The 19,318-nt window shown below is 40.6% G+C and overlaps 1 protein-coding gene across 2 annotated transcripts in view; it reads right to left on the minus strand.

Annotated features, from left to right (window-relative positions):
* Positions 1-366: 366 nt before the first annotated feature.
* Positions 367-19,318, minus strand: part of CDHR4 (cadherin related family member 4) — a 37,650-nt gene continuing 18,698 nt past the window's right edge. For both annotated transcript variants that reach the window (XM_034441345.3, XM_087887669.1), the window contains 10 exons: positions 19,038-19,140; positions 16,023-16,229; positions 14,812-14,951; positions 11,863-12,001; positions 9,284-9,486; positions 8,264-8,403; positions 7,533-7,574; positions 2,844-2,928; positions 2,022-2,055; positions 367-772 (listed from right to left, as the gene is read on the minus strand). In XM_034441345.3, coding sequence (XP_034297236.2) covers positions 717-772; positions 2,022-2,055; positions 2,844-2,928; positions 7,533-7,574; positions 8,264-8,403; positions 9,284-9,486; positions 11,863-12,001; positions 14,812-14,951; positions 16,023-16,229; positions 19,038-19,140 — 1,149 coding nt within the window. In that variant the 3' untranslated portion in view covers positions 367-716. The remainder of the gene's footprint in view (positions 773-2,021; positions 2,056-2,843; positions 2,929-7,532; positions 7,575-8,263; positions 8,404-9,283; positions 9,487-11,862; positions 12,002-14,811; positions 14,952-16,022; positions 16,230-19,037; positions 19,141-19,318) is intronic.

The raw sequence follows: 19,318 nt of genomic DNA on the forward strand, positions 1-19,318 counted from the left end.
TGCCTCACCATGAATACACCTAATTTGCACTGAATAAAGTATTAGAAAATTTCAATTACTGTATCCCATGTTGCTGTGTTTGACTTTGGAATACTGACCAACAGGTTGTTGCTCTGCATAATTCTTGTTATTATTTCTCAGTTATTCAAGTATCCCCAACAATCAGCAAGAGAAATGAAATCGATGGAAATAAATATATACATGATGCTATATTGTGAAATGCCACAAATCTTCAGAACCACTGAGCTACAACAGAAGTGAATATGCCTAACCAGAGATATAGATAATTTAATATTAAACTCAGTTGTTATCCCTTGTTTTTGAACCAGATCTTATAGTCGACATATGATTCTTCTGCACTCAAGCAACACTAAAAGAACTTTTATTACAGCACTTTCTCATATAGACACATGGCTTTGTAAGGAGGGACAAGTGATTGATGTTTCATCTAATATCATATCACCATTGTTACCATCTCGTATAATATGGAGAATTTCCAGATATGGGGGTACCATAAATAGTGGAAAGAACTTTTCACCGATGAAACAACCATGGAAACCAGAGCAAAAGAAGAAAGGAAAGTGACAGCCTCTGATTATTAAAATACATGTAACTAATGGAAAGCTACTCTTATGCCACCTTATCAGCAGATACAGCAGATACCAGACAGAGAGTTGCTGGTGTCCAGAGAGCTGGCTCTTCATTTTCCTCCATGTTCACACCCAACGCCGTGCTCCAGTGCTGCTGTCAAACAGATAATACTGGCCGGAGACTTGAAACAAAAAACAAGAGATAGTATTACCTTTTTTGCCTGCTTTAGAGTTATCTTCCTATCTTTTGCTCTATTTATTTTTGTAGAGCTGCCCATCTCCGAACTCAGCTCTAAGACAGAGGTAATTTCATAATATTATGCAATGTGCTGAAATACCTAAAAGCTGTTCCTCTACAGAATTGGGGAAAATAGCAATTTATCCAGAGTTGCTAACAATTTCACTTCTAAATATGAAATGGTTTGACTTTGTAACACTATGCACAGATCCAGAAAACTCCTAGTGGTCCACCAATAGGCATGTAATTATTCATCCTTTTTGCATGCTCTACAGCAGGTAACATCATCTGGCAAAATGTCTGTGTTTCAAAGCTACATAAGGTTGGGCTGCTTAATACTTGAATACAAAACTGCTTAATACTTAATACAAAACCAGCAGAGAATACAAGGGCTGCAAGTGAGACTGGAATTTAAAAAAGCAGCCAAATCACTAATGTGGGTCTGTCAAGAAAACTACCCAATACATGGAGATGATGGAGTGGGGGGATTTTTTTGCCCCAGGACTAAATCTGAATGATTTGTGGTGGGCTGCAGCCAAAAAATGGGTGAGACACGGAGGAAGAAAAACTTGTCACTGACGACACAAGCATGAGCTTACAAAAATTTAAGGGTTTCTGATAGACAATTTAGGCAAAAGAATGTCCATCAGGCCACAAAGAGACAAAAGTGACCAAAGAACTGAATGAGAACCAATGTACACATGTGTAATCATCTATTCTCATGTAATACGGTGACCTATTCTCATATAATTTTTCTGTAGAATTTTTTTAAAAAGCACAATCCGGTGTTAACAATTATGGGAAAGGGCATAGACAGGACGTCCTTCATCTAAAGTCAGACTTCCCAGCAAGGAATTAGGGTAGTGTATTACCCTCTGCAGAGCATAACAATGGCATAAATCCAGTATGGTCTCTGGCAATCATTCCTTATTATGTGGAGGGAAACCAGCAACATATAGTAACAAAGGTTTTCAACTGCCTAAGCTCTGCAGTCTCTGTAGAAGCACGTGATACTGTATGTGACAGCAATTGCAGCTCTCAGCCTCTTGCAAATAAATCCAGCTTTAGCTAAAAGATGAACTCTGGTATTTCCTTTCTTATGGGAAATTGAGAATTTATGTCTTTTCTATTGACTGATTGGACTATGCTCTAGAGGTCAAGATGATTTAAAACCAACTACAGATTAAATTTACCTGGGTCTTGAGCCCGGCCATCAAATTGGTGCTCCTATAATGAGAGAGAGAGAGAGAGAGACCTTCTGTCATTTAGTGCCTCTCCCAGAGCAATACAAAGGTCTCATCCATATGTCCTGCTTGCAGTGGAATCAGGCACTTCCCTGTTTATCAAGAAGTTAATGTCATTCTCAATTTATCCCTAGCCTTTATCAATCTTCTCTTGCTATACATCAAATGTGGTGTTTTCCATGTTGCTGGCTCAAGTAGCATAGTGTAGCCTCATTCATGACCTCGTTTTGTTATGGGCAATGCCTCCCCTCCAATTGCTTCATATACACATCTGTGGGTGTGCCCCCTCCCTACAATCCCCGTTAGCTTCCCTCCAAGGACTTTTCATCTTGAGCTGCTGGGATACCTATCCTCCTTGAAAAAGACTCTTCCCATAAAAGACCGAACCTGTCTGAGGCATTATATGGATTCCTTGTTTATCTGAAAATCCTAGTGTTTTGAAACCCTGCTACAGTGTTTCCTGTTCGGGTGAAGCACCAATGTACCACTGAATACTTAAGATTTTCAGCTGAGGTAGTAAATAACATTATAGCCATTTTTTACCTGCTTGTAACTTCCTGACATCCTCCAGAGGAAAGTCCTACATAAATGCATCGAGCGGACAGTGCCATTTTGCCTACGCTAATGCTATTTTATGTACTCCATGAGATACTTCCCTTGCTACATATAGCCACAAGGATGATTGCAACTGATCAACTACAGGAGACAACAGCAGCTTTAGCAGTCTTGAATGTAAAAAAAAAAAAATCAAGCTAGCCCACGATAACATACCAGACTCTGCAAGTCAGTGACATCCTTCCTTTTCTGCTTCCTTGCTTCTTCTGTCACCTTGTAATTTTTTCCCACTTCTTTGCTCCTACAGAGTGCGAGACATTCCATGAAAAAAAGAGCTCTTCCATTAATGTCCTGAGAGAAGTCTAGCAGAACGAATGACATAAAACAGTGTTGTTGTTGTTTTGTTTTTTTTTTAATTTGATTTATATGCCGCCCTTCTCCGGAGACTCAGGGCGGCTTACAATGCGCTAAGCAATAGCCTTCATACTTTTGTATATTTATACAAAGTCAGCTTATTGCCCCCACAAACTGGGTCCTCATTTCACCTACCTTAGAAAGGATGGAAGGCTGAGTCAACCTTGAGCCTGGTGAGATTCGAACCGGCAGTAATTGCAGGTAGCTGGTCTTAATAACAGGGTGCTTTAGACCACTGTACTACCAAGGCTCTCAACCTTGACCAATTAAAGAGGTGTGGACTTTGCTTTGCTGGCTGGGGAATTCTGGGAGTTGAAATCCACATCTCTTCAAGTGGCCAAGGTTGAGAAACGCCGACAATAAAAGATACAGCCTGGAGCTCGATCACAAATTAATTGATGCTCCACTCCAGTTTTCTCCAAACTTGTGTCCACAAATATATGGAGACTACAGCATGATCATGCTGGTATGGGTAGGTGTAGTAAGAATTATAGCCCAGTACATTTAGGCCACACAAATCCACCCCAAATTTTTCTAGAAGCATTTTAGAGCTTGGGCGGGGGGTCAGACTAGATGACCTACAATGTCCCTTCCAACTCTGTTAATCCTTTAAATCTGAAATGTAGGATTTGGACATCAAGAGTCATCCACAGGCCTTTGCTGCAGACAGATTATCAAAAAAATGGCAGCACCGACTTCTCAGCAACTGCAAAATCTCATTGCTATAGCTGTCCATATTTTCAGTAAATGAATAACATCAGTATGAAAACTGTTCTCTTATCATTTTTTAAAAGGAAAGATTGCAAAGAAATAAAAATGGCACAGTCTGATGAATTTTTTACGGCTGCGTGAGGCAAGAGAGTTTAATGGGGTAGACTGAAGGGGTTTCATATAGAGTCAGGATATCCTGAATAATCATAAACAACTTAGAAGTGGGGATCACAGTACTTTTAAAAACCTGATCAGGCTTATGCAAGTGACATGGGACACTATTAAAACTGTCTCTGGGTGTTGTTCTCTGTTACCCAAATGATCACAGTGGGCAGCAATTCCATAAAGTTTGAGAAGTCATATAATATAATGTTTGAGAGGCCATATGGTATATAGATTAAAACTGAATTATTAGAAGTGATATATTCACTTCTTGCCCAATCCTAACATTAATGAAACCATTAATTCCTAGGGGAATTAATATACATTTATTTTATTTGAAGGGTTCAAAATACCTGAAAGTGTGAGAACCACAGAACTAAAGAATAAAGCACTGATGCTTAGCATATTATAATGGTTCCTCCCTCTAGACTGCCAGAAGCAGAATAATTAAAAAGCCAATAAACTGAATTTGCATAAAACATTCTTATGGTAGAATGTTATTTTTCTTAGAGCCTTTGATGTAGAGTTTCCAAGCTGGCACAGAATTTCATCTGTTGGGGTGTATTCAACAGAGCCCCATCCACATCACGCTTTGCAAAAGATTTTGTTCCACCATCAGTTAATGTAAAAACGGAGTCTGTTAGTATGGTGTATATCCAATAGCTCATTTCAAATGAAAGGACCAGCATGTAATACAGACACATATTTATAGACACACAAATTTATAAAAATGTAAATATTAGTATAACCAGCAAGGGAGCCACCACTGTACACAACTGTACAAAGACCAGAAGAATGGAATTCCTAATAACAAAAAGGAACATGTAGAAGCAGAACAAATGGTTTTCAATTGTACCGTTCTCAAAAGTAGCCATTTAAGTCTATATAAATATACATGTCTGTGTGCGTGCGTGCGTGCATGTATGTAGGTAGTCCTGACTTACAACAGTTCATTTAGTGATGATTCAAAGTTACAACACTGAAAAAAGTGACATAACAATTTTACACTTACGAGTGTTACAGCACCCCCGTGATCACGTGATCAAAATTCAGATGCTTGGCAACTGGCCCATACTTAAGACAGTTGCAGTGTCCCAGGGTCATGTGATCAGTCTTTTGCGACCTTCTGATAAGCAAAATCAATAGGGAAGCCAGATTCACTTAACAACTATGTGACTCAGAGGTGATATTCAGCTGGTTCTGACTGGTTCTGGCGAACTGGTAGCAGAAATTTTGAGTAGTTGTGACAACCAGCAAATACCACCTCTGACTGCCCCCATCTATTCGCTGCCTCCCGAGTCCCAGCTGAACGAGTCGCAGCTGATTGGCTGGGTCTTCTTTTGTTGCCCTGCACAGGAGAAGGGAGCTGGAAAGCAAGTTAGTGGGGTGGGGAGGGAATGGAGATTTTACAGTATCCTTCCCCTCCCCTGGAGTGGGGTGAAGTGGAAATGGAGATTTTACAGTATCCTTCCCCTGGAGTGGGGTGGAAGTGGAGATTTTACAGTATCTTTACCCCTGGAGTGGGGTGGAAATGGAGATTTTACAGTATCCTTCCCCTGGAGTCGGGTGGAAATGGAGATTTTACAGTATCCTTCTTCTGGAGGGGGGTGGAAATTTTGGTCTCTTTCGGAACATTAAAAAGACCAAGCTCATGACCACTGCAAGGAATGGAAACATCACAATAGAAATTGAAGATGAAGAGATAGAATGGGTGGAACAATAGAAATTGAAGGTGAAGAGATAGAATGGGTGGAAGTTTGAATGGATCAAACTGGTGGATACAGCCCAGAAATAAAACCAGTGGTGGGTTGCTCCCGGTTCTGTCCGGTTCTATAAAACTGGTAGTAAAACCGGTGGGAGGCTCCGCCCACCTGCCCCGATGTCATCAAAGGTGATCTGCGCATGCACGCGCACGCTCCCGTTGCAAACGGGTAGTAAAGGTAAGTAGAACCAACCCCTGAATAAAACATCCCATTCGCACAGCAATGATGAACTTGAGCCATGTTCATATTCAGCAATGATGAGTATGAAGAAGCAAGGACATCATCCTGGCAACCAAATGTAGGTTAGTCCATTCTACCATGTTCTCCACAGCTACCTATGGTTGTGAAAGCTGGACCTTAAAAAAGCAAGACAGGAAGAAAATCGACTCGTTTGAGCTGTGGTTCCGGATAAGGCTCCGGTGTCTTCCTTGGACAACAAAGATGACTAACAAGCAAGTACTGGAGTACATAACAACAGCCATGCCCCTAGAAGGCAAAAATCACAAAACTGCATCTTACTTATTTTGGCCATGTGCTGCAGGAGAATTCATTGGAAAAAAAACAACTATGTTTGGAAGATTAGCAGTAAAAGCAGTAAAAGGAAACTAGGCCACTAAAGAACACAATGGCTGGACACCATAAAAGCTGGCAGAGCAAGAAAAACTCAAAGAATCAGTGCAAGATTGGAAGACATGGAGAGACCTGGCCCATAGAATCACCAAGAGTCGGACATGACAGAGGATAACATCATCATTATGTGTGTGTGTGTGCGTAAATAAACAAATACATATGCATATACATCAGTGGTGGGTTGCCCCCGGTTTGCACCGGTTCTATAGAACCGGTAGTAAAACTGGCAGCAGGCTCCGCCCACCGACCCCAAGGTCATCAAATCGCTTCTGAGCATGCGCAGAAGCTTCTTCTGCCCCGCTGTGAACCGGTAGTAAAGGTAAATAGAACCCACCCCTGATATACATATATTTATACATATACAGGAACATGAGTTTAAGTTCATAACTATCTGATCCATAGATCAAACAAAACAAAATGCCAAAACTACTGTAGAAATTATAAAGCTGTAAGGACTATGAGACTGTTATTGGTAATGTTGTGAGGGTTAAAGGTGAATATAATTGCCACACAGAGAAATGCAGTAGTAAATTCCTTTCACCAACTATATTTCAAGGCAGAAATAAAGGGAAATGACAACAATCACTCCATATTACGGCATTCCATTCCCCTATTGAGTCCAAAGGAAAGACATGTTTTAAATTTTTAGAATTCCCACTTTAAGAAAGTGTTTTGAAAGTTGTCACTTTCACATTTAACCTTCTCAAAATTTTACAATCTGTGTCTTGTGGTCTTTTTCTAAATCATGCTTTTCTAATGGAATCTGAAAGCTGCTTTTGTTGATAGAGCTGCGACGTCATGCCCATGCAAAGTAAGTTAACATGGCCATTAGATAGCATAGACAACTTCTTTAGATGGACAGATGAAAATTCCCTTAAATTGTGAGTTCTATTATTAGCAGAACTTGTAAAACTATTATATTGATAGCGGTTCAAATACTGTATTTACCAGTCAGTATTGGCCTGTAATGTATTCCTATTTCTAGGTATAATCTTTAGCAAATGCCAATGTTTACAAATTACGTTTCTACTTCCACACATACAGCTTTGATATTGATGGTATGCTATCTTATTTTTCTTTGTTGGACTTTAAACATAAAAGGCTTCTAATTAATAGTTTGTATCTGTAGCTTATTCCAATGCTTTCTCCCCAAAATTAGACATGAAATATAGAAACGGTATTTTCACATGATGATTACAAGTTATTCATGACAAGAAGCACTTACGTGTTCTGCAATAGAGACTGAGATATCTCTCCTGGTGACTTTCTGAAAGCCAAACAAGAACAGAGTCAATTTTCAGAAGACATCATCTCCTATTTGAATGTAGTCGGAGCTTTGAGATGGTATGAAATAAATTATAATGTTTTTTTCAGCCTGGAAGATCAGGGAATGGTTTCTTGGAGCATAGAGTAAACTGGAAAAGATCAAGGTTTCCATTCAGGGGAAGGGCTACAATATATTTTACCAAATAGTATCATGCTCCTTGGTTGAGGATTACTCATCTTTGGTTTCAGTCTAATACCTTTTCATAATGCATCCTGAAATAGCTGATGCTAATACCCATGTTTCCCCAAAAATAAATCTTATATTTTTTTAACCCCGAAATAAGCGCTTGGCCTTATTTTCAGGGAGGTCTTATTATTTCGGGGCGTGTGGAGCAAGATGGGGCTCCTCTTGCCATCTTACCTGATTTCCAGCTCTGCGTTTAAATATTTTTGGGGGGGCTTATTTTCGGGGGGAGGTTTATTTTAGCGCATGCGCTCAAAAGCCCAATTGAGCTTATTATCAGGGGATGTCTTATTTTCAGGGAACAGGTAACTGTAGTCATCCTGGAGAAGGTTCATCTAAGTAGTTGCTAATAGCATTGACTTGATGACACAAAATCAATAAGTCAATCTGTAGTTAATATTAGATTTCAAGCTAGTAACACAGATGTGATTTTCCTGAATATTCACCTCCGGCAGAATTGCCAAAACAGCAAACCCAACGCAGAAAATAAGAGGATTCCAGTGAGTGTAAGAACCACCACAAACCATGGATCTGGTGCCCAATATGTCACAGTTCTGTGCAAAACAATCGGCTTCTTGGGGGTTGTCTGAAATCATAATCATGGTGTAAATTTAGTATGCAGAGACACACAGCTTTTTCAGATGCTAAACTCAGCCCAGCCAAACTTTACCCATGTAGCTCATGAAAGAGCTAAATTATTGGGTGCTGATTCTTCTTGAATTTTATGGACATTTCTTTTCAATTCATTCTTCATCATAACTCCGATTCAATCTATTATTCCTTATTCAGCCTGCAATAGTGCTTCAACAATGCCAGGGAATATTTAGCCCTACGCCTATTGCAAATTACAATTTGCAGCAGCCAAACTAGTATGATTAATGCTACCAGCTCTAGGAGTTTTTGTTGACATTCTCTCAGTAGCTAAGTCAGAATACTTTACAATAGCAAGATAAAACCATGCTGAGTAACAGCCTCAGAGTCATTCACTCTCACACACATATTCCAAATCACATGGAGAGGGAAAAAAGTAACATAAAGTAACAAGAAGACTGATTTAAATCCCAATTTGGGCATGAAAGCTAGCTGAGTGAATTTGGGCCAGTCCCTCTCTTTCAGCCCAAACCACTTCATACGGTTGTTGTTATAGGGAAAATAGGAGTATTATATACTGTATATTCACTGTGGTGGGATAAAAATAAATAGTGCTAATTTCCCAGTGCCTCAGACAATCCACTGGGCTTTCACATTACCAGAACCTATAAAGCAATCTTTAAATGCCACTCCTCTGGAGGCATCTAAATGCTTCATTATGGAAGCAATGTAGATAGAGAAATAAATATCCATTCTCATGACTTACCTCACAGACTGGGGGAATAGTCTGTGGGACAAATACCAAAAATGTGTGATAACTCCAGTGATGCAAATGAAAGAAAAAGTCTGCGCCTGCAACACATATGACTGCTCACCGTAGTAGTTATGGTGGTAGTAGATACAGTTGTGGCCCAAGGGATCACATTAACAACAACTGTGACCATGGTGCTGAAGTGACCGTCTGTCACTTCCACCAGAAGCACAAAAACAAGAGGATCATATATACCATCAGGTCTGTAGGAAAAGGTGTTATGGAAAAGGCTTTGTTCTACCATGCGAAAACGGCCATTTACATTGCCTAGAAAAGAAAAGAGCATTGCTTTTTTAAGTGAGTGTTAAATTTATTCCTAATTTAATTGCTTGTAACTTTCTGCCAGAAATCTTTAGGAAAGCTCTTTGAAACTGATCCACAATCATCCTCACTATTTTAGATCTCTGTCAACACCAAAATACAGTAGGCATTGTTATATTCACACCTGTGACTCTGATAGTCACTGGGAGCATTCTGAGCCAGGAATGGGACAACTTGCCACATCCAACTTGCTGCGGCCAACTCACCACAGCCAACTTGTTGCAGCCAACTCATCATGGCCAACTTGCTGTGGGACAATTCTAACAATTCTAATGGTAACAATTCTATTTAATTATTTAAAATAAATAAAAAATATTTTAATTTTTGCCATTCACATTTTATTATGTCCCTCCTTTTGCATCCTTTCTTTAATTTTTCTTTTCTAACATTTCTTTGATATTAGTGTAACTCTTGTCCCCAGCGAGATGTCCTGTGGTGAGATGGCCGTGGCGACTTGGCCATGGCGAATTGTCACAGACCCTCCTGAACCAATTAGTGCTCTCCTTCCTTCCTCTACAGCTGGCCAGTACTGGGAGCAAAAATCCAGCCAGTTACCTTCTGAACTACTAGTGGCATTTAATGAGTAATAACCCCACAACCACACTCCACATAAAGATCTGCCTCATTAATCTTTTTTTTTCCTAAACTTGTAGAAGTGTACATTCTAAAAAATATATAAACAAATCCATCCAAATGTCTCCAAAACTTCCCATTGACAGGACTTCCACTCCACTGTTGCATTAAAAACCTTCTGTGAATTGTGAAACCATAGCAATAGCACTTTGACTTATATACCGCTTTACAGTACTTTACAGCCCTCTCTAAGCGGTTTACAGAGTCAGCATATTGCCCCCAACAATCTTGGCAGGGGTGTTTTCTACTTACCTTTACTACCGATTCACAACGGGGCCGCGCGCATGTGCTTGCTTCGCTTGTGTGCATGTGCGCGCTTCTGCGCATGCACAGAAGTTTCCTGATGGCATCGGGGTCAGCGGGCGGAGCCTCCCATCGGTTTTACTACCGGTTCTTGCGAACCGGTCCGAATCGGAGGCAACCCACCACTGAATCTTGGTCCTCGTTTTACCAACCTCAGAAGGATGGAAGGCTGAGTCAACCTTCAGAGATCCATGAAAAGACAAGCTCCAGAATGAAGACACCTTAGTATAGAACTTGGAAGGGGGAGCAGAGAAGGTTCCAGGGGGAAAGGTTGTTGTTATTCCTGGCTTGAGCCAAAGAAGTAGGATGTGGGAAGAGACCAGTTTTCCCCCAGCTGGGAAATGGACTATCCCCTGCAGCAAGAATGATCCTATAAAAAGTTGGTCTCTTTTCAGTTCAGTAGGCAAAAGATTTTGCCACACATTGAAAAATGATCCCATCTCTGCCAGCCTGCTTGTTTTATATTCCTCCATTCTGAGTGCTTTCCCACTTGCTGGGCCAGTCGTCCACAAGAAATTCTCACAGAAGCCCCATCACTTTCCATTTAGCTTACTTTGAACTATAATTCCCAGAGGTCAGGAGCCCCATTTCAGATCATCATCAAAAAGTCTAGGGCCATGATGGCAAATCTATGGCACACGTGCCAGAGGTGGCATGCAGAGCCCTCCCTGTGGGCACATGCACCGTTGTCAGCTGTTCTTCTGGTTTTCAACTGGTCTTCGCGGCTGCCGGAGTGCCTGAAAACGGCCAGAAAAATGACCAGAAAAAGGCCTGAAAAACAGGCTGTTTCGGGGCCATTTTTTGGGCCAAAAACGGCCTGAAAGTGGCCTGAAAAATGACCAAAAATGGCCAAAAGCCAGGCATGCATGAGCCAGCCAGCTGGTCTTCGGGTTTCCAGCACTCTGGCACATGCACACACATGCACATACGTTCCGGTTTGGGCACTCGGTGCCAAAAAGGTTCGCCATCACTGGTCTAGGGCAATTAAGGCAAAATGAGGAAAGGCATAGCCTTCCAGATCTCAGGGGACAAAAATGGTTAACAATCATTTTGCAGAAACTGGATTGAACCAGCTGGATGACATCCCTACCTGGAGAGCATCCCTATGAAAAAATATGCTTTATTTCCAGCACATTCCCTCTATCATTGCTATCCAGCACTAACTGGGTCCATCTTGCTAAATCCACTTTTCCTGCAATTTAATTATTGAATCATTTTATAAGTAGCAGCAGTAACAGCCCTCACTGGTGAGCTTCTATTCTCCAACTTTTTCCCTGTTTCAAGTTCAGCTTATTCCTTCTTTTTCCAGGTCCAAAAGAAGACCCTGGTACGAATAACTTTTAATTTATTTAAACAGGTCCCGGCAATTTGCAACCCATTCCATACCGCGAACAATGTTGTAGGTCAGTTTGGTTCCCGTGTCTTTATCTTCACAATTAATATTGGTTACGTCTCTGGCTGCAGTGGAATATATGGAACGCATCAAAAATGATTCTTTACACGTAGGAGGATGATCGTTCACATCCTGGGGATAAAAAAGATACCAGGTTTCATGGTAGACAGCTCACAGGTTTCCAAACATTCTCTTCCTTGTGTAATGATCAGAGGCTTTCCAAAACACAAGCCTCCAAGCAAGAAAGATTTCTAGGCCTCAGGCTTCCCCTGTTGCCACAAAGGGAATTAAGCTATTGCAACATGTGTATAAGTGCAATTCTACACCAGAGGTCTTCAAACTTGGCAGCTTTAAGACTTGTGGACTTCAACTCCCAGAATTCTCCAGCCAGCATAGCTTAGCTATGTAAATCTACACAAATCAAATAAGACTAAATAATAGCATAAAGCAGATACTTGTAGAAGTGATTTTGGGCTGGAAAAGTATGACTTTCTGCAGTTGGTTATTTGCCAGATGAGATTACAACACAGGTAGTCCTTGACTTACTACCATCCGTTTAGTGACCATTTGAAGTTACAATGGCACTGAGAAAATTGACTTACAGTATGACTGTTTTTCACATTTACGACAGTTTGCAGCATCCCCATGGTCACATGATCAAAATTCAGATCAGTTGGCAACTGGTTCCTATTTATGATGGTTGCAGTGTCCCGGGGTCTGTGATCACCTTTTGCGACTTACTGACAAGCAAAGTCAGTGAAGTCACTTAACAACCGTGTTACTAACTTAACAACTGCAGTGATTCACTTAGCAACTGTGCACAAAAGGTCGTAAAATGGAGCAAAATTCACTTAACTGTCTTGCTTAGCAAAAGACATTTCGGACTCAACTGTGGTTGTAGGTTGAGGACTACCTGTATTCAATGGGCTAGCAGGCATTCCTGCTAGCCCATTGATAGATGGATATGGTATTAAGATCGCAACCCACTGCCCTCAGTGAAAACCTGCTCCATCCAGGCCTTGCAGAAGTTTTAGAACTTATTTTTGTTAGCAGAGCAACAAAAGGGAAAATGGCTACCCTGCTTTTCTCTTGTATTACAGTGCTCTGGATCTGAAGCAGGTTTCATGGCTGCTATTTACTATTGTATGCAGTTTTAAAAGTTGCATGCAAATACCGGGCTATAAAATCAAAGCTTTTAGAGATGATCCTACTTTGTACATTTCAGATGTTCTGGCAACAATTCCCAACCAGCACAGCTATTGGTCTAGGGATTGTGAGAGAATGGGCAGTGACTCCGATGCATTTAGAAGGCACCAATTTGGCTACTCTATACAGCTCTCTACTCCCACTTGAATAAAAAAAAAAAAACACAATTATGCCAGTGCAATTTTTGTTTTCAAGGTTTCTGACAGAAAGGACCCATAGATAGGCATCTTTATAGCAACAGGGAGGACAACAGGCCATGTTTCTCCTTGCAAATGTCCTTAACAAATGGATATTTTAGAAGAGTGATAACTTAAAACCAATAAAATACATTAACGTATAGCAGGGATGTCAAACTTGATTTCATTGAGGGCCGCATCAGGGTTGTGTTTGACCTCAGGGGGCCGGGGTGGGTGTGGCCAGCTTGACGTCACTTGTGTCAGGGGCGCTTGTGGTGGCCCAAGTGCTCTGCCAGCAAAAATGGGCTCCAGAGCTCTGTTTTCAGCTGCGATAGCCTCCTCCAACCGTCTGCCAGCAAAAACGGAGCTCTGTTTTTGCTGGCAGAGGCATCGAGGGCCGGTCCCTCACTATTTTCACGGGACCCCGTGGGCCAGATCTAAGCACCCTTGAGTTTGACACCCCTGCTGTATAGCCTATTAAAGAGCAGAAGTGGAAAGATACAAATATATAACACAGGATACATTTGCGTATTGCCCCCACTACTCACATAGCAGATGAGTAATTGTAAATCATAGGAAAAGGAGCCTGTTCAAAGCTCAGCTTTTCCTAGCACAAGATGGGCCAACCTTTCTGTGAACAGAGTGGCTGCACTCCCCACTTTTAAAAATTAGAGGGGGACGTTTAGTCATGCTGCTACACAGGTTAGAGCTGAACACGTTGCCTTGTTTGGGTTTTTCTTTTTTAGGGCCAGGCCGCGTAAAGCATTTAATAGCCTTAATATTGTTTTTATTCAAACATACCAGTGGTGGGTTGCTCTCGGTTCGCACCGGTTCGCAAGAACTGGTAGTAAAAATTTATAGTAGTTCGGAGAACCGGTAATAACATTGGCTGGCCACACCCCCGAACCAGTCCCCGGCCTGATCCCCGGCCCGGTCGCACCTCGCTTACCTCGCCCACCTAATCAGAGGCTTTTTTTTTTTTTACTTTTAAAAGCATTTTTTCTACAACCTCTTCGGTCGAAAAAATGCTTTTAAAAGTTAAAAAAAAGCCTCTGATGATCACGCGGCTCAGCTGGGATCGTCAAGAGGCTTCTGAAAGCATTTTTTTCTGCAACCACTTAAGGTTGTAGAAAAAATGCTTTTAAAAGTTTTTAAAAAAAAAGTTGCCTACACCCACCAAGTCACATTACCCACCACCACCCAAGCCATGCCCACAAAATAAGCCACGCCCACAGAACCAGTAGTAAAAAAATTTAGAACCCACCCCTGAAACATATATATCCATAGACATATGCACATTCCTCCCCCCACCCCAATAACCAATAATTATGTCCCACAAAAGCTGGCATCTGCTGCTGCTGCTGAATTGTTCAGCAGAGTTTCAGGAGCTACCAAGTGAGGTGGGAATCCAGCATGCAAGTCAGAGTTCTCCAGTCATCTCACTTAATCAATTGCTTGATCTGGGGGATATAATTTATGGTGCAGCTGGGGCAGGGCAGTGGCTAGTCAATGCTCTGTCTGTATCAACATACTGTAGCCTCTCTTCTGTTTTCAACTTACCGTCACGAAAATCGTGACATTACATGTCGTTGTCTTTTGAGTGCCGCGAGCTGCTTCATTCTCCAGGTCTTTTAGAATGACAGCCAGATGATACACTTTCTGATCTTCATAATCCAGGGGCAAAAGTACATGCAGCTGACCTGTGACATTTTATAAAAAAAACTATTCTGGGTGATTTCCAGTTTAGTCTGCATCCAGACCGAGCCTGCTCCTTGTCAGTATCTATATCCACATGCCACACAGTTCAGCTAGCAAAAATATAGTTGGTGCTTATTTATTATACATATAAAATATCAAAACATTTAACTGGAAAGCCGGGATGGAAGGCAGGCAAAAGCAGAGAGAGAGAGAAAGAAACATGAACAATGGTCAAAAATCAATCTTCCTTCCTTCCTTCCTTCCTTCCTTCCTTCCTTCCTTCCTTCCTTCCTTCCTTCCTTTCCTTCCTTCCTTCCTCCCTCCCTCCCTCCCTCCCTCCCTCTTTTTCTTTCTTTCTTTCTTTCTTTCTTTCTTTCTTTCTTTCTTTCTTTCTTTCTTTCTTTCTTTCTTTCTTGTTCTTTCTTTTGTAATTAAGCTATTTGACATTCTGTCCAATAAAATAGAAAACCCTACAAGCTTTCTGTCTTTTCACTAATTATTTTTTGTAAGTTTCATTTTCTTCTTTAGGAATTGTTTGACCTAAAATATATGGTAGTGCCTATTTTATACTTTACAGAGTTTGGAACCTACCTTCCTCATGCAGTTGCTAAACATAATTTGATTCTAAATATGGGAGCTCAGTGTATTGTTGTATTCCCCCTGAGGAAGTCCTGATGGAGTCAGTTTCAGACAGGTGAAACAATTAGTGAAAGAAGACCCTTAAGTCAGGGGTGAAATACAAAAGGTTCTGACAGGTTCTGGAAAACCAGTAGCGGAAATTTTGAGCAGTTCAGAGAACCAGCAAATACCAGAGTGGGGTGGGAATGGAGATTTTGCAATATCCTTCCCCCAAGAATGGAGAGGGAATGGGGATTTTGCAGTATCCTTCCCCTGGAGTGGGGTGGGAATGGAGATTTTGCAGTATCCTTCCTCTGCCATGCCCACCAAGCCATGCCCACCAAGCCACACCCACAGAACCGGTAATAAAAATATTTGGATTTCACCACTGCCTTAAGCTGTTTAGTAAATAAAGCCTGGGGAGGCCCTGCCATGTAGGATCACCATTAACTTACCTGTACGGCTATTAATGTAGAAAACTCTAGGATCCGCATCCATTATGCTGTATTCAATGTTGTCGAATGGATAGTCTTGATCAGAGCCACTGACATTGCCAATGCTGTATCCATACTCAGTATTCTCTGGTACATGGAATTCCAATTTCGAGCACTTTGGGGGGAATTCGTTCACTCGTCTTACTGTCACCAGCACAGAAACAGTGGCTGCAAGATAGAGAAAGAAACTCAGAAATCTTATATGATGACAAAGTTCCAGCAAGCACACTGTAATTGGCAAGTAATCTACATAATTACAGACAGCAAGCAAAACTCAAATACAGTAATACATGAAGGATGTAGATCTGAAGGTTTACCCCTAGGTTTGCCAATCAAGTGGGTGATTTGATTTTTAGAGGAAAGCAGGGATGAAAATGAGTGAGAAACTATCATCTGCTTATCTCCCAGAGATAACTCCTTCTAGGTACTTTTCACAGTGCTATTGTCCGTTCTTAAAGGCACAGTCAGGAATCGACCACAAGAAATACTAGAACTCTATATAAGCTATAATAACACAAAAGACTGACAGAATTTCTCCTTCTGTCTCTCTTATATCAAAGACAGTTACTCTTGGGTTTCCTTGGCATACTTTTCTGCCTTCCTGGACTAAGTTCAAGTTTTGCTAATGGTTACTGCATGTTTTCTTCAAGGCCATCTCTGTAGTTCCCTATATATATATATTGGCAGTGGTGGGATTCAAATAATTTAACAACCGGTTCTCTGCCCTAATGACCAGCTGGGTAGGCATGGCTCAGTGATCATGTGACTGTGTGGGTGTGGCCAACTCAATATCACTCATGTCAATGGGTGCTTTGCCTTAGCTGTTACAATGTAATAAAGGGATAAGCAGAGAGGCAGTTTCTGTAAGCAGGGCAATAAAGAGTAAGCTAGAAACAACACCAGAATGTTTCCTTCCTGCATTCCTTACAGGATTAGCCCTGTAAAGTGGAAAAAAACAAAATAAGATTTCTTCCAACAACTGGTTCTCCGAACTGCTTAGAAAGTTAACAACTGGTTCTCCTGAATAGGTGCGAACTGGCTGAATCCCACCACTGCATATTGGGATGTAAGTCACATGGAGAAGAATTCAACATTCTTCTGTCCATTTCACTGGAAAGTTTGCCCTTAATCATACTTTATACATGAATGGGCATAGACCTGTGATCCCCAATCTTTTGGGACCCATAATATATTAGGAATTTTTAAAATCTGCCATGAGCATTCTCATAAAATAGCTACTATGGGGCAACTAGTGAGAAAAAGCCAATTTACTGGAAGGCAAACTAAAGAGGTTAATTCCTGCGACCCCATCTCTACCATTTCACCTTACATCTGTCCTTATTTTTCTGGGCAGCTGGGCATACTGCCAAACAAAACACTGGCTCTAGCTACCAAATCATTTGTCATTTCTAATGCCTCTGGGTGTATAGTGAAGTTCAGAAACACTGCTGGAAACAAAGATAATGCTTGAGGCTGGTGTTTTGTTCTGAACCAAACCACCTTGGTTTTTTAAGAAATCTAAAAATAAAAATAAGATCAGGAAAGATATGGAGCCTGGCAGCCATTAAATGAGATGTCTGTGGCCACATTCCCACTCTGGCATCCACACTAGAGACCCATGAGGTGGGCCTATATAGACAAATACGGCTAAGCACCATAACATAGAGGATGAGTATGCATATCTTTAGGAATGATTCATATGTTGGCTTAATATGGTTAGAACTTAGTATAACAACTTGATTTTCTTACATACCGGCATTCTGCTAAATTTGCTCAACTTGTATATGTATTTTAAGTGTTGTACCCTAAAATTAATAGTTATGTTCCATTGGGGAAAGGCTTATTCTAATACATATAGGAAGAACACAGTTGTATTAAATAGCCTCTGAACATTTCCCATTTGGTATAATTTTATTATTTCAATTGTATTAATTTTTTGATGGATTTATCAAACATACATCTTGGTAGTTTATCGTGGGCTTTCCGACTGATCTGCTTTCTATGGGGGAAGGACACAGATCACATGTAGCTGTTGTTTGCCTATCACAAATTTACTTAGCAATTGTCTCCAGTCAGGCACCAATGCATGGTTCCCATCAGTCTCAACCAACTGCTGTTTTTCAATTGCTTCTTTCAGTCTCTTTGATGCCTTTACATTAATATGCTTGTTGAATATGTAAAGAGAGAGTGAAGCCTGGAGCATAGGCTTCACTCAGGTCCGGATTTAGCAGGACATTAGCATACTCGCCGCTCATTAGTCCATTCAAACGGTGGGAAAATTAAAGCAACGTCAGTGGCTAGGCTGCTGGACAGCTCCCTTTAAAGCCCTGCAGAAGTTTTTCCAAGCCGCAAATAAAAAGCTGAAGTTACTTGCTGGAGTCCTGCCTCTTCTTTCAACTCCCACACTTAACAATGCTGATAACTGCTTCTGGGCAAACTAATAATTGTCCTATTTTATTTCAATAGTACTGAAAAAAAAGTATGAACATTTGACTCTGAACAATGACCAGGAAAACAGGAAGATGTTTGTCAAGAAAAGTATATGATCTATTAGTCACTAAATGTGAAACTCGATTCAAATTTTATTTCTCATGCTTAAATAATTCTCCTTATTTGGGAAAAAATATATTCTTTAGTAATTTAGTCTGTAATTTCAACTACCCTGATACAAACTTTTATTTTGTTTTTTGTTTTATACAAAGGGCAGGAAATTGCACAATAGTATATTAGTTAGCTTTGCTTTTCTGCATAAAATTACATATTAGTAGTACTTTACTCCAGGTCAGACAACAGTGATAAACATTCTAAATTTATTTTTATCAACACATTTCAAATAGCTATTTATGCAGCCATGGTCCAAACATTTGGGAGAGATATCTTCTAGAATTCTTCCAGGTTTCTTTCATCAATAGATATTTCATCAATATCTAGGAATGACAAACTTTGAATAGTGCTTTTTAGCAATGTGGTACTTACTAGTTTGTGCAGGACTTCCTTCATCTATCACTAGAATGTCAGCTTTGTATGGAAAGTTACGAGCGGCCATACTTTTTGAATCATAGTCCAAACTGCTATTTACCTATCAGTCCACAGGATAGAAAGATCAGGAGAAAGAGGTCAGAAGTTACCTTTAGTTATTAACCCACGGCAGAAAAGCTTATGGCATCTTCTACAAAAGAGGGATCCTTAGTCAGCTAAGATCCAAAGCTCCAATCAAGGTCTCTTTGAGCTTTGTACTAAATGTACTCTTCATTTAA

This window comes from Pantherophis guttatus, chromosome 2 (genome assembly GCF_059756535.1).
Source record: "Pantherophis guttatus breed Tessera chromosome 2, ASM5975653v1, whole genome shotgun sequence".
NCBI classification, from domain to species: Eukaryota; Metazoa; Chordata; class Lepidosauria; order Squamata; family Colubridae; genus Pantherophis; species Pantherophis guttatus.